The sequence below is a fragment of the Berghia stephanieae genome, chromosome 1, assembly GCF_034508935.2.
Source record: "Berghia stephanieae isolate SIO BIC M18660-M18661 chromosome 1, UCSD_Bste_1.3, whole genome shotgun sequence".
Taxonomy (NCBI): domain Eukaryota; kingdom Metazoa; phylum Mollusca; class Gastropoda; order Nudibranchia; family Aeolidiidae; genus Berghia; species Berghia stephanieae.
In genome coordinates this window covers 9,726,089-9,740,545 of record NC_088360.1, presented here as the reverse complement: position 1 = coordinate 9,740,545, position 14,457 = coordinate 9,726,089, and the positions used below count along the sequence as shown (strand labels likewise).

The 14,457-nt window shown below is 34.2% G+C and overlaps 1 protein-coding gene across 3 annotated transcripts in view; it reads right to left on the bottom strand.

The window, feature by feature from the left end:
* LOC144967556 (cleavage and polyadenylation specificity factor subunit 2-like) overlaps positions 1-12,283 on the bottom strand; it is a 402,879-nt gene extending 390,596 nt beyond the window's left edge. Inside the window, exons 1-9 of one of the 3 annotated variants that reach the window (XM_078905006.1) lie at positions 12,209-12,283; positions 9,714-9,908; positions 8,276-8,435; positions 7,662-7,767; positions 7,152-7,281; positions 5,073-5,188; positions 3,184-3,272; positions 2,286-2,384; positions 1,007-1,129 (exon numbers count right to left, since the gene is read on the bottom strand). In XM_078905006.1, coding sequence (XP_078761132.1) covers positions 1,007-1,129; positions 2,286-2,384; positions 3,184-3,272; positions 5,073-5,188; positions 7,152-7,281; positions 7,662-7,767; positions 8,276-8,435; positions 9,714-9,862 — 972 coding nt within the window. In that variant the 5' untranslated portion in view covers positions 9,863-9,908; positions 12,209-12,283. Of the gene's footprint in view, positions 1-1,006; positions 1,130-2,285; positions 2,385-3,183; positions 3,273-5,072; positions 5,189-7,151; positions 7,282-7,661; positions 7,768-8,275; positions 8,436-9,713; positions 9,909-11,692; positions 11,858-12,208 lie in introns of those variants that run through there. The other 2 variants (XM_078904988.1, XM_078904996.1) reach the window with 2 other exon arrangements.
* Between the last annotated feature and the right edge of the window lie 2,174 nt (positions 12,284-14,457).

The following is a 14,457-nucleotide window of genomic DNA, read 5'->3' as shown; positions in this document are numbered from 1 at the left end:
GTATCAATAGTAAGAGGAGGAGGAGGAGATGGAGAAGAATGAAGAGAGGAGGTGGGGAGCAGGAGCAGACGGATGAGGAAGAGCAGACAAAAGAGTTTTTCAATGTTGCATTTCTCTTCTGATTTTCAGTGTTGCATTTAACTTCTGATAATAATGATTGATTAACAATAAGTTATGTTAAATGCCAAACTGTTTCAGGGGATACGGAAATAATCTTATATAAAATTCATTCATGCAGGTCATTTATCATAATTTCAACTTGAGACCATGTCTTGAAATTTCTTTTCATAATTTCAGTTGATACAAAATGATGATGGCATCATTTAAAGAAAGAAAAGAAAAAGAAACTGATTGACATTTAAATGCTGAACATAGCGGATGCAGTAAAATTAGCAAATATAAGCTCACACAAAAATTAAAGAGAAAGAAAAAATATTTATATTTGAATCTAATATTTTTCAAGTTGTATTATAAAGGAAGAAAACCAATACTGTTTATTATTATCGCTAATATGTTTGTTTTTTTTTTTTAATTTAAAAGACAGCCCCGTCAAAGATGTTAGTTCAACTTTGTTTTCACTTAAAATGTAAACGTCTACTATTTAACAAGTAATAAAAGTATAAATGTGAAGTGAGAAAATTATGCATAATTCTATGTAAATTCTCAATCAAAAGGTGCAGTGAAAAACAGGTGCTTTATAATCAACTGAAATCATTAGGGAGCATGATACAGAAACACTGTAAGCAGTTGGTATATCAGCGGTAAACAACAAAAAAACAAAAATAAACCATCATTAATTAATAAAATCAACTAGCGGGAGGATGGGGTGCGACGGGGAGGGAGGGATCGACAGGATCAATTAGAGCTTTGTAGTGAAATGAAATATTCAAGATATTCTTAAAAATGTGAACCTCAGGGGCCAAAGAACAACAAACATGGGAAAATGAAAAACAAAACAAAACTATTTAATACTTATAGATCTTTTTGAAAAGTGTTTTTCACCTACCTTAGGTTCAGGTACCCGGGCCAACTGAGCAAGATTGTGGCAGAGCTTGACATGTTTCAACTGGAATGGGTTGTTCCTGTTGTCCTCAAATGCCCTCAGGACCTTGTCACTCATCCATTCCACCTAAAATAAATGTTTTCAAAAATATATAAATAAACAATACAAAATGTAACTGTATGCACCCATAGACTTAACAATCACCTGTTCATGATTATCGCCTGCATTAACTGTTATACAACGAGACTGCAAGGATAATAATACACCTCATATTTTGAAATCAAGTTGTACCCCTTGAGTGAATGCATTTGCAACCAAATTCAGTCTCTTGATTGGTGACCAAATAACAATCACAAAGACTTACCCACAGGGGTATCTCAGTGGTGTGGCTTGTTGTTTTAGTGAATTATTTCCTTTTGTGAGTTTTGTTCACAGGTAGAAATCATCCATCCCTAAAATAAATGATATTTACAAATGGTGTTGCGCTAATAGTAGTGTTCATTGTGTTAGACACATCTAAGGGATATAATCTATGGCATAACCATTCCCCTAATGGAGTATGATGAAAATGGTGATGGTGTTATAGGGGAATGGTGAAAGTGAAGGATTGTAACGGAAATATTAGGAAGGTTGTTGTGATGATGATGATGATGATAATGATGTTGTTGTTGATGCCGTTTATTCGATGACTACGATGTTAATAGTGTGCATCTGTGTGAGTGAGTCTATGTCAATATTGTATCGTTATAAATGTGTAACTAAATGACAAATTGCCACTTTTTTTTAGGACAACAAAGATTTATTATTATCATTATTATTATTATTATTATTATTATTATTATTATTATTATTATTATTATTATTATTATTATTATTATTATTATCATCATCATTAATACTCTTGGTGAAAACTGTAAGAGATGATGTTTGGTCAAAATAAAATTGAGTCCCATCAGTAAAAAGATAATGTTACAACTATATGTCTTTACCATAGCCACATTCTCACTATGTTTACTTTTCTTTGTCATCTTGAGAGATTATTACAGATTCAACTGTATATGATTGAAGAGGTCACTTGCTTTAAAGAAGCAGGATATGTAGATAAATCAGAAATGTCCAATTTTGATTGTTGAAAAAAACAAAAACAAATAGAAACATGGAATATTCCATATTTAAGACATCCATAATTATATATCATTATCTAAGAAATCTATGGGAAGTAAATTCAGAACTAAAGTATTTTAGCATAATGACGTTAATAATTTAATCTCAAAACACTTACCTGTGATTTTGCAAACTCCACAACGTTATAACTCACATTGTTGAGGAGAGCCAAAGAATAAGCTGTAAGGCCAGATTCTGATCGCCTCCACATCTGGTCCTAAGAGGGAAAGATAGGACAAAAAGATAAGATAGATTAGATAAATTAAATTTTTCATTCAATTGACAAATATCATAAGAATATTCAGATTTTATTTTAGATTCATGATGAACAATTTCGCTTGCATGTCCATTCACCATAAGTGTTTACTTACAAGACTAGGTGATCAGTTGTAGACCACTCTATTTAGTGTATTCACATTGTGTTTCTTGGATAAAAACTGTTATGTTTTCATAACAATCCTTTTCTTTGTATCATTTTTTAAAGAGGTCTAAAACAAACTTGCCAACAAAACAAAAACAAAATTATGGAAAATTCAAGGCTGAATCTTGGACACAGATGAAGATGATGATGATAATGATGACGATAATATTTGAGGAGTAGCCAAATATTAACAAAGTTCGTGAAATTTGCTGGAAATTAAGGAGAGTTGGCTGGTCTGCATATATTCAAGTTTACCAATTTCATCCTTCTTCAAAACATCGAACATAATTTTGCCCAACAAAGTCATTTTGTTGGAAGAATTTTTTTTTCTCAAAATCGATTATGTAAAGGGAAATAAATCATGAATTTTTACAATCCTGTCTTTTTATATCCCTTATATTTTCTTAAAATTGTAAAATTTAATGTCCTTAAAATTCTCAAGTGAATATGTTTTGTAAAGCACCAATGAACACGTTGGTGAAAGTGGAGACTGACGCTCAATAAATTCTATTTATTATGATAATTATAAAGTAATCCCTAGTAGAATGGGGGGAAAAAAACAAACAAAACCCAAAAAATTCACTTCCTGACTTACCATAAGTTGCACCAACTCTAACATCCGACCAGCTGTATCGACTGCCACAAGGACATTTCCGTCATTTCTCATGGTTTGTAAGACAGTGTCTGGTGAGAGGGGATAAATATACTTTGATTTATGTGCAGTATAATCTGAAGGTGAAAATTCTTTGGCTGGGTGCAAGAACCTCCAGTTGTGTGTTTTAGAAAGTGAATGAAAATATGATCAAGAATAAAACATTTTCCTAAAAATAAAAATAAAAATGATATAACTGTTTGATTGTTTTTGGGGTTTTTTTTTTCAGTTTATTGTTTTCACATTATATATTTTTTTTTCTGAAACTCATAATAAATATGGGAAGACTCCATCAATATCAAATCTTCATTTTTCCTGACATCCAAATATCAAGTAATGATAATTGTTTAAATTTCATATTATTATTTATTACAACTCTCTTCAATTCAGGATAAAATTTAAGAATCCTGTCAAAATCATTGGAGCTCGTTTTCGATGATAAACAAGGAACAAGAAGAGTGAAAAATTTTAAATACACAGGGTTCCCACACCTACTCTTTAAAAAAAAATTCAAGGTTTTTTCAAGGTTATTTTCATAGTTTTCACGGTTGTGTATGGTTTACCTTAAATCCGTAAAGCCTACTCCAAGGTATAGTCTGGGAGTTAAATTGAGTCCTCATAATATTGCCTAATGCCTATCCAAATCATTGTCCATTGCCAACCACTCCACACACTTCATGATTCAAAATTTTAAGTTTCACAAAAAAAGATATTTAACAACATTAAAACAATATATTTTTAAAAAATTCACCCAAAACTATCTCAATGTCAATCAGGCTAGGATTTGCATCTCTCCTCAATATCAGAAGTGATTTTTTTGGATATCACACTTGATATCCTTTGCCTTTTCCTCTCCTCAGCACATTTGCCTAAGCAAGGAGAGTGAAGTCCATAACTTTTTTGCTGCTTCAGATGCCTCTTCATGTTCCTTTTTAAAAAAATGCAAGATTCGTTTCCAAGAGCTTTCTTCTCTTTTTCAATTCCTGAGTATCACCATCCATAATCTTCCTTTTCAACGCTTTTGTCACTTGTTCCTTTTCTTTCATACTCTCTTCAAAGTGACTAAAGTACCTTTTATTTTCTACCTTGCTGGACTGACATCAGATCTTTATCAACCTGAACTTGGCTGATGTGATCCTTTTATCACTTATGAACCCTCCTGGCATTTTTTCGCTCTAAAAATAAATGTCTCATTTTTTTTAAGGTGTTGGACAAATCAAACATGTTTTTCCCGGTTTCAAAAGCTAAATTCCCTGTTTTTTCCCAGGGTTCCCTGATTACAAATAATAATGCTTGACAATTATACAGGTTAATAGGAAACTGGTAGAGAATGTTGGATAAATCATATATAGTTTTAAGTAAGCGGGCAAAGTGTGAATCAGTATGTAATCAAAGAATTCAAACACGATTCATACAAGTAAGGATGACAATAATTGTACATGATGCAGCACAGAATAATCATGACAAAGACGTAATGCTTCAAACAGAGTAAACAGTCAATGTATGGGGAATCTTAACTTGCTTTTGACATAATATGCAAGCAAATGCTTTTACAACAAATCCAAATTCTTGATTTTCCTGGGATCCATCACAAATGATTAAGAAAGACAAAGAAGATTAAAACAAACCAAACTCATGTTTTTGTGATTTCGCTTATTTATATTTCACCCCAGAATAGAGGCATTATCATCTTTTTTTTCTCCTCCATATCTTCCATTCAATAAATTTTAATTTCAATTTCACTTTCTCTAATAAATGTTCACACATTTGCGTATTTTAGACAGAATTTCAAAATGAAATAAACAAACTGGCTGGTAAATCTTCACACTTACTCATCAACTGTTCATCTCTTTGTCTGCGACTGGCTTGATTGTAAAGAGCATTGAAGGAGTCTGTTATAAGAATTGAAGGTCGGTTGATCATCTCCAACTGGCAACCATTTAAATGTCTGTTCAAAATGAAAAAAAAAGTAAAAATAAAATAAATGGAAAAAGCAAATGCTTATACAATAAAAATCTTAAATACCTCAGATTGATATAATATAAATAACAGAAACACCATTCTAGAATTTCATAAAGGAGGAAAAATAGCTGAAAAGGAGGAAAAATTGCGTGGGCAGACTTCATGTTTTGAATTAGAAGGGGATCAGCTCTGTCATGGAGATGGTCAGCTTAATGGAAGTATTGAAGAGTTGACTGTCCAGATGCCTTCAATCCATATTTAACAGCCTGCAGTGCACTGTACATGGAGACATCCGTGTTGAAGGATTTTCTGTGGACAATGTCACCCATGGCACTGAAAGAACTCAAGGGCCATGAAAGCATGTTAGAACTGCTAGTGCATTTTCACAGTAAAGGATATTTATCCTTTTGTCCCCACCAATAATCATCAATCCTGCAACCACCAAACACAGGCAAAAAATCGTCCAGCTGAAGACGAATTTCCATATCATAAGCATCCCTCTCAGCAGTTGTTAGAACATTGGTGACTAAATCTGCCAGATGCAGGAGATTTTTCAAACAGCGAACATTCCCTATTGTCCTTGGAACTAAAAATGCCACTGTCTTTATAGAGAGTTGATAAGTAGCATATTTGCTTGCAACACTTTTGTATGTGCAATATATGCAGATCTATCACTAAGTACCAAAAAAACAACCAGGACCAAATTCAGACCTGCCTACCTGAAATTGGAAAATTTTTTAGTTTCAGGTATAACACAGTAGGCATTATAACTACTATAAAAATGACCAATTTGTGTTCAAATACAATAGATTAATGCTTTAAGCTCCTTTCTATACTACCTTTGACAACAAAACTTTGTTTTCGGGAAGTTTATTGAATTAAAGATCTTTATATAATTGTCAATTAGGATCCGAAAATTTGTAGTTACTACGAAATTTTCATAGTTGTAGGCAGGTCTGCAAATTAGAGAAAAATCAAGATCAAGGAAATTGTCAATAAACTTACCAAAGCGATGGAGAGGCAGTTGAAAGTCAAGCAAACACCTGTGTGCTGACACACACACACACACAAATACACATTGCCAAAATTAAATAGGGATAGTAGCGGACAGTACACAACAATACTACCAATTGGAAGTCATGAACCCCATGTAATGAAGGCAACATATAATAATACCTCAATCCCTGACCCCCTAAAATATAATATTATCTGAAATCAATGGCATACACCTTGAAAGGAATAATCAGACACATAAATGTGTACTGATTGACCATAGAGTATGATAACAAAATAGACCATAACCTACATTTTAAAACATTTTCCCCATAACTTAGCGTATTTTAACTGGTATTTCCCTATTTGTTATCAGAATCCAACTGTACTTGTTAAATAATAGATTGACGCTCAACAAATTTGATTTATTATGATTATTATAAAGTAATCCCTTGTAGAATGGAAAAATGTTTTTCAGCTGAGGATGGACAGTGTTGAAATGACGGATGAAATTAGCGGACAACCTAGCAGCACTGTGCCAGGCCAACAAACGATAAAAGTGGAGTGGAGGATTTTGCCAGCCTTCCCAAGGATAGCAGAATTCAGCAGAAGAATGGGGTCTCTGAATTAGTCATGAAAAGAATAACGGAGAAAACTTTGATTTTACACGACTTGATCTTTGAAAATGTCGAGAATATCTATTTAAAAAATCAGTTTAAAAACAAATAAAATTTTTTAAACACTCCCGAAGACAATTACTTTTTCTCATGGCTAAAAAGCACTGAGACATCAATCAAACTCTTGGAGACATTGTCTTATTCAGTTTCTGTAGCAAGAATTGGCGATAAAAAAATGTCTACTACCATTTGTATAACATGCTGAGTAAAACACCACGGACAATTAATTGTAGCCCCAGCTGTTGTACACATAATGCAAATCTTTCCCATTTAACCCACCTTTCCTTTTTGTGGTTATAATCGGCAGCATAAACAATTTCTTCTTCCCCATCCTTGACAATCTTCCATATTGTGCCCCCAATCATGTGTCCCGCTGGCAAGGGTGTGATTTGTAGTCCATGGCCTTTACCTAAAGAATGAGTAAAAATAATTGTACATACTTTGGGAGAAGTGGCACTTGGAATACATCTCATACGACGAAGAATAAATCCCAATACACTGCAGTGAAACTCAGTTTTAACAAATCCAAAGAGAGTTAGGATTGAAAAAAAAAAAAAGCCCATCTTTGATTTTTTTTTGACAATGTTATATCAGAAACAGCAACTTATATTCTATGACATGTCGGATACTACAAGAACTAACATTATGTCACTGAACTACATTATATCATGAAAAGGAAAAAAGGCTGTCTTAACTGATCATTTTTGAAGTAAAGTTTTCTGGACAATTAAAAAAAAAAAAAGTTTAGTAAGTGTTTAAAATTATAATAATGTATGATGAATACATTACCTTTCAAAACTACAGATTGTGAGTATTCCAGCTGAATAATTTTATCAAATGCAGTATCAACATCATCCAAGGTGAATTTCTTGAACTCTTGACTGTTCATGCGTGACTGGAGGCAAAGCACAATAGAAAAATAAATGATTAACATTGTACATTTCAAAGACTTTATTTCAGAGAATTTCAATTTTTTTTATTCAGAAAAATTATAGTGTTCATACTCAATACCTTTATGTGAGGATGTTTATAAAATAATAAAGAGAAATACCTATGGTAAAAACTCTGTTTTTTACTCTGATATCTTAGGATCATACAAAATAAGAAAAAGAACACAGATCATCACTTTATCCATCTTTCATTTAAATGATTAAACTCACCACGCCACATGGTTAATAAGGATGTCAAAACTAAGATGTTTCATCAATTGTTAAATGAATAATTAAATCATCACCAGTTCCAGATACATAGACCTGATTTTTAAATAAATAATTATTAAGCAACTACGTCCCAGATCCTTAGACATGACCCAATATTACGACCCCTATTAAATATTCAGGAAAGTTTTCATAACTTCCATCGCTAATGTTAATGTCTAGACTATCAATGAAAATGAAACTCACCAGACAGAGATCATACATAAACATCTGTCCCATTTTGTAGACAGGCACAGTAGCATAGATGGGACATTTCAAAAAGCCATGACCAACCAAATATGGGAGAGCACCAAGATGAAGATGGTCTGGATATGTCAACAGGACTGCATCAATTTGAGGAGTGACCCTAAAAAAAAACATTCAGCAAGATCATTTATTTTAAAAATGACTTTTCAAATCCATTATTGTTGATCGTATTGTTTGGTGGTCCTTACTTTCAACACATTGTTGCATATATTGCTGGACTGTTCCGTTTTTAAATTTCAACTCTATGCTCCATCTTTTGCTTAAAAATAAAATAAACTTATGCTTTGAAGCTGACACCTTTCATTAGGTTGAAATATTTCTGTAGAGGTAGAGCATATCAATATCAATCAAATTTTGTTTGTTCCAAATAGATTGACTTACCACTTAGAATGAAACCCAACATCTGATATTTTTCTACTTCTGTATTTTGTATATTATATTCAAAATTCCATGATTATATATCAGCTGATTTCATCAACCATTGAATCTTGATAGTAGATCATCACAAGATAGGTGGCTGTGTAGTGTACAAGTTAAGAATCCAACCTGGAAGATTCTGTGTTCAAATCCCAAGAAGACAATTGTTTTTCTCCACCAAAGAGAGGTGACTGCTACTGCAACAGCTGATGATGACGATGATTAATACAACTGCAGGGTGTCCATGAGACAGACAGAGAGAGAGAGAGAGGGATAGAGAGAGAGAGAGAGAGAGAGAGAGAGAGAGGGAGGGAGAGAGAGAGAGAGAGGGGGGGGGGGGCACTGAGTTTCATCCTCAGTAAAGAATGTCCTCGCATCTCATCTCTCATGATCATCCAGTCCTGTTTAAGATTAAGGGTGACTCCTCCTCCCCTCCCAAACAGATATCCCATTTTTCCAACTTAAAATTTGGTGTAGTTATACATTGTGTTCAGCGTACCAAAGTAAAAAAGGCAAATCACAATAGTAAATTTACCTAAATCTGTGCAATCAATGCAAATATTTTCTGAGTGATATCCAGCACTGCCTGTGTCACACAATTTTTAGTAGTCCTTCTGAGCTATTAGGCCCATGGAACCGGAGTTTATCCCGGTTTCTATAGCATGAAACTGACAATGGCAATTGCTTGCTATCCTTTGGATAGGATGCTGGTCTATCCCAAAGTACTTAGCGCCAAGTCTATCAGACTCAGCTACCCATCCACTGCTGGTTGGACAGGGGGGGGTCTGAAAAATCTCGACTGCACCCGGGATCGTCTTGGTCCCTTTGCGTGTGAAGCGAGTGCTCTACCAACTGAGCTATCAGGACTCCTGTCACACAAATTGCACAGCACTTAACATAACACTAGATATCACACTATTTGCCTAACACCTAATGCATGCCTTAAACTTATCAAACAAACCTCCTTAAATCTTGTAGAAAATCCATACTAAAATCTTCATCCCAGCCACAATCCAGAAGAAATCTGAATTCATCAACCTGTAGCATGTAACAAGGAGGCGACTCATCTCTCGCCCCAGACAAAGCTGTTAGTTTGATAATGGAAGTCATTGCTGCTTGTTTCAAATGTTGACGTTACAAACTCATCCTGATATATCTGTGAATAAAAACATTAAAATAATCATTACAACAATAGCAACATCATCATGTGTATATATATGTTTATTTCATCATTCATTATTATCAACATTATCATTGTATCAATCACGAATAACAGCTGATCCAACGGCTGGCTTTTCTTCAAAGCTTTTACTTTTGGATTTTCTTAGACTTTCCATTGGAATTTCAAAAAATATTCTAGACCAGATCAAATGAATCAGAATAGCTTAACAACAGTACATTAGCCAGATATTGAAATTGAGATACGAATACAACAGTTTCAGTTACTGTGTTCTTAACACAGACTACACTACAGTATAGACACATTCACATAGAATATATATAGAAATAGAAATAGAAATAGAATATATCAAAAATAGAAATAGAAATAGAATATATAGAAAATTCGTTATCCCCAGACACATATTTGAAACTCCGCTCTTTTAAACAATTATCCACATTCCAGAATATGGAATATTTCCAAATGCACATAGAAATAAAGAAAGTTAATAAAATATCTACAAAAACATAAAATTAACCAACATTAAATCAGTTGTTACTACATATACACAAAATGCGTCGACTTTGAAGTGGGTGTCATGGCCGAATTGTTTAGTCATCTGCCCTGGAAGTTTTACCAGAATCAACGTTGCGGGTTCAAATCCTGGTTCTGCCACTTTTGTTTTGTTTTTTAATTTTTTTAAATTTTAATTCCGTCTTCTTTTTACAGAACGTTGCAAGGGATAAATGTCCCATCCATCCTCCCCCCACCTCTTTTTTCTTTTAAACTCTCTCTCTCTCTCTCTCTCTCTTGGTTCCTGTACTGTCTAGCAAATTGTCATATTCGTCTGAAAAAGTGTCTAAAAAGAATAACTAATTAAAAAGCAAACAAACAGAAATATTCAGAGAGCGACCAAATGGTCAGATAGAGGAGAACAAAAAACAAACAATAATTATTTTTAAAAATAAAAACAATTTTAAGAAATACATGCTCAGAAACGGAACAAAAGGCCAAACAAAAAGGAGAAAAGAATAGATTCGCTCCAAAAAAAAAAAAAAAAGAGGTGGGGGGAGGACGGATGGGACATTTATCCCTTGACTTGTAACGTTCTGTAAAAAGAAGACGGAATTTAAAAAAAAAAAAAGTGGCGGAACCAGGATTTGAACCCCCAACGTCGATTCTGGTAAAACTTCCAGGGCAGACGACTAAACCATTCGGCCATGACACCCACTTCGAATTCGACGCATATTTTGTAGTATATGAGTATATGTGGTAACAACAACTGATTTAATGTTGGTTAATTTTATGTTTTTATAGATATTTTATTAACTTTCCTTAATTCTTTGTGCATTTGGAAACATTCCATTTTCTGGAATGTGGATAATTGTTTAAAAGAGCGGAATTTCAAATATGTGTCTGGGGATAATGAATTTTCATTTATCCCCAGACAGGTGTCTGGGCCTGGGGATAATCACAGTGTATGTTTCATTCTATCATAATATAATCAAGACAGAGGAAGTGGTTTATATGCGTAGTCTTGTGGAGTACGTGTGTGTGTGTGTGTGTGTAATGTTGGCAGTCGATTCCAAGCAGAGGACCCAGAGTCAGAGTGACAGTGGACAGTGATGAGAGGGGAGGTGTCTCTCTAGTCTCTAGCTTCGTTTCTCTCGCTCTCTGGTCTCTACGGTACCGTCTACAGTAGCAGTAAGGGTGTGAACAAAGACAATTGCTTCCGCTCATTATCAAACAAATATTTCCAAACAGTTCGGATCTTTACTGACACAGAATTAAAAGCGGCACACATGATTTTCGAATCGAAACACAGCTAAACGAACCTGTAATAGCCAAGATCGATAGCGAAACGAGATAAATGCTTTCTCCCAAAACTAAACAAAATGCGGCACAAGGGAAGTTATGCTCGATTATTTTCGCAAAGTTTTAATAGCGTTATTTCCCAAAACATTGTAGTAGAATATTAATTTCGCACACACAAAGAGTTGTTATTTTTATTCTTTAATATAATTTGTACATATTATTAATTATTGTAACCATCAAAACCAAACGACAATGGATGGTAAAAACACCCACGTGGTCCCTTAAGTAGATTATGCACTCAGTTTAGATGTAAATTGATAGTTAACTACAGACGATAAAGGAAATGTAACAGAGCTAGTTTATAAAGGACTCTTCGCACAGTTAACAGGCATTGCATAGAATTGAAATTTGAATCCATATTATAGTTTCGGGGCTGAGGGTCGGGTGGGGGAGATAAAACAGTGCAAAGTGTACAAGCATACCTAGTGATAAACTGTCAGGATGGAAGGCTGTCGCGATAGCTGAGTAAGGGGGCCTCGTCTTGATTTCGACCCCGAACAGCAGGAACCGTATGTTGCAAGATGCACTAGGGCAGGTGAGCCCACAAATCCAATAAGAGAGGTTCTGTGACGATTTCGCTGGGTTGTAAAATAAACACCCGAAGAGGACAATTTTCTATGCATTGTGTCCTCATGATTTTTTGTAATACATCATAAAATATAGGTAGTAGACCTTCGTTGTTGGTTTAAGAGGGCCCCTGTAGGCAAATTCTCAATCATGTTAAAAGTCAAAGTCAAACAACGTCTATGATATGCAAGGAGACATATAAACCCTCCCAGTTAGAGATGCACACATTTTTGATCACATGATCATACACTACGGTCGTTTATCAGAATATCGATTTGTATTTGTAAAGCATGGCCGTTTGAGAAAAATGCTAAATATGTTTTACAAATGAGGGTTATTTTTTTTTTTATACACAAAGTCATAATACTTAGAATTTCACTGAAATGCATTGTCTGAATCTATTTTAGCCAGATCGATGTTTATTTTATTTATTTATTTATTTTTAGCATTTTAACAAATAAAAATTACCTCTCGCTCTCTCTCTCTCTCTCTCTCTCTCTCTCTCTCTCTCTCTCTCACACACACACACACACACACACACATACACACACAAGAAAACAAATTAGAAACAAAATTATTTTTTTTTAATAAACAAGTAAATAACTAAATATAGTCCTCGTTTATGACAACGGGCCCAGAAGGAAAAGGGTATAGGGCATGGCGTACTAAAAGAGTCATAGTAGGGCTATGGTATAGGGGCAAAAGAAATCCCGCTGCCCCAATATACGTCTGCTCCCTACTTGAACTGGTCCTATAATTTGTCAGATCTGCAATCGTTTGACCTCGGTTGTCCTCTTTTTTGCTTAAACAAACTAAAAACTGACTAACAACTGGTGGTCTTAAATCATTCATCTTCAGTTCCACTTGACAAAGTTCGATTTCATCCCTACGCATGATAGCTTAGAACGTTCTTAACTTTCTCCATACCAATTGTATGAAGAATGTTCTTATTCCGATTTTTAAAAATAAAATTATATATATGACAAACTTTGAAGAAAAATCTTAGTTATATTTACAAGATCTTAATGCTGTTTTGGAAAACTTGTGTACCGAGAGGATGTACAAGAGGCGACTGAAAAGTCTTAAAACTATAATAGATAGGAAATTGAGATAGAAATAAAAAACAGAGCTTAGTTTCTGTCCTTTCCGTTTTTCATTTTGATTGTCAACATAGTCATCGTTCCCATCCACACAGATCTGCCAGTTATTGCATCGCGTCGAAGAGAAATTCACGTAGTAAACTTCGACGCCACTGAGTCACCTCGACATCAAGGCCAAAATTTGCCCCCTTGAAGTGTGTCTCAAGTCTTAAGAAAAAGAAAACGTCAAATTTAAATGGAGCTTCATCGGAACTTCTACGACTTCAAGAAAATTTGCTCTTTCAGTGTGATCTTGCGTTTATGTGAGCATTCTCAGTATCCAACGGCCACATACCTTTCTGTAACCCAGGATTTTTCGAACGACATACCCAACTCTTGTCCAGTGGCGTGGCATGCTTACAATGTAAGTAAGGTGGTGCCAGATTCAGAAGAAAAGGACTTACGCATGCTATATTTGTAAATACAAAAGAAAGAAAAAAAAAATTAAAGAAAAGACTTACTCAAATAAGTAAAAGACCGTATATACTATTTCCCTGTTTTGTTTTTGGTTTTTTTTTTTTGTTTTTTTTTTTGTTTTTTTTTTTTTTTAATGCTGTAATCCAATTTTAAAAGGCCATTTGTGAAATGTATGATTGTTTTAGCCGGCAATTAGCTCGATTAAGTTCATTTTTTAGGTTGATTTGCTGCAGTTGATGTACTTTGTGGACGACCACTGCGAGCCTGCTCGTTAATGTTGGTGGAGACAGCATCAGTTCTAGTAAAGAACTTAATCCACCTTTGAACTGTTCGATAACCAAATCATGAGTCAACATAAACACATTTCAGCCATAAATTTATGAATGTTTACGGGTGCACATTTCTCTTCAGTAAGAAACACAGTCGTATCACGATGTTTATTGCATAAGTTTTTGTGATTTCTTCGACCGACATGTTGGAGTAGGGGTTCTTTGAAATAATATATTATATTAAAATCAAGAAATAGCAGCTAAACAAAATTTGGTCAC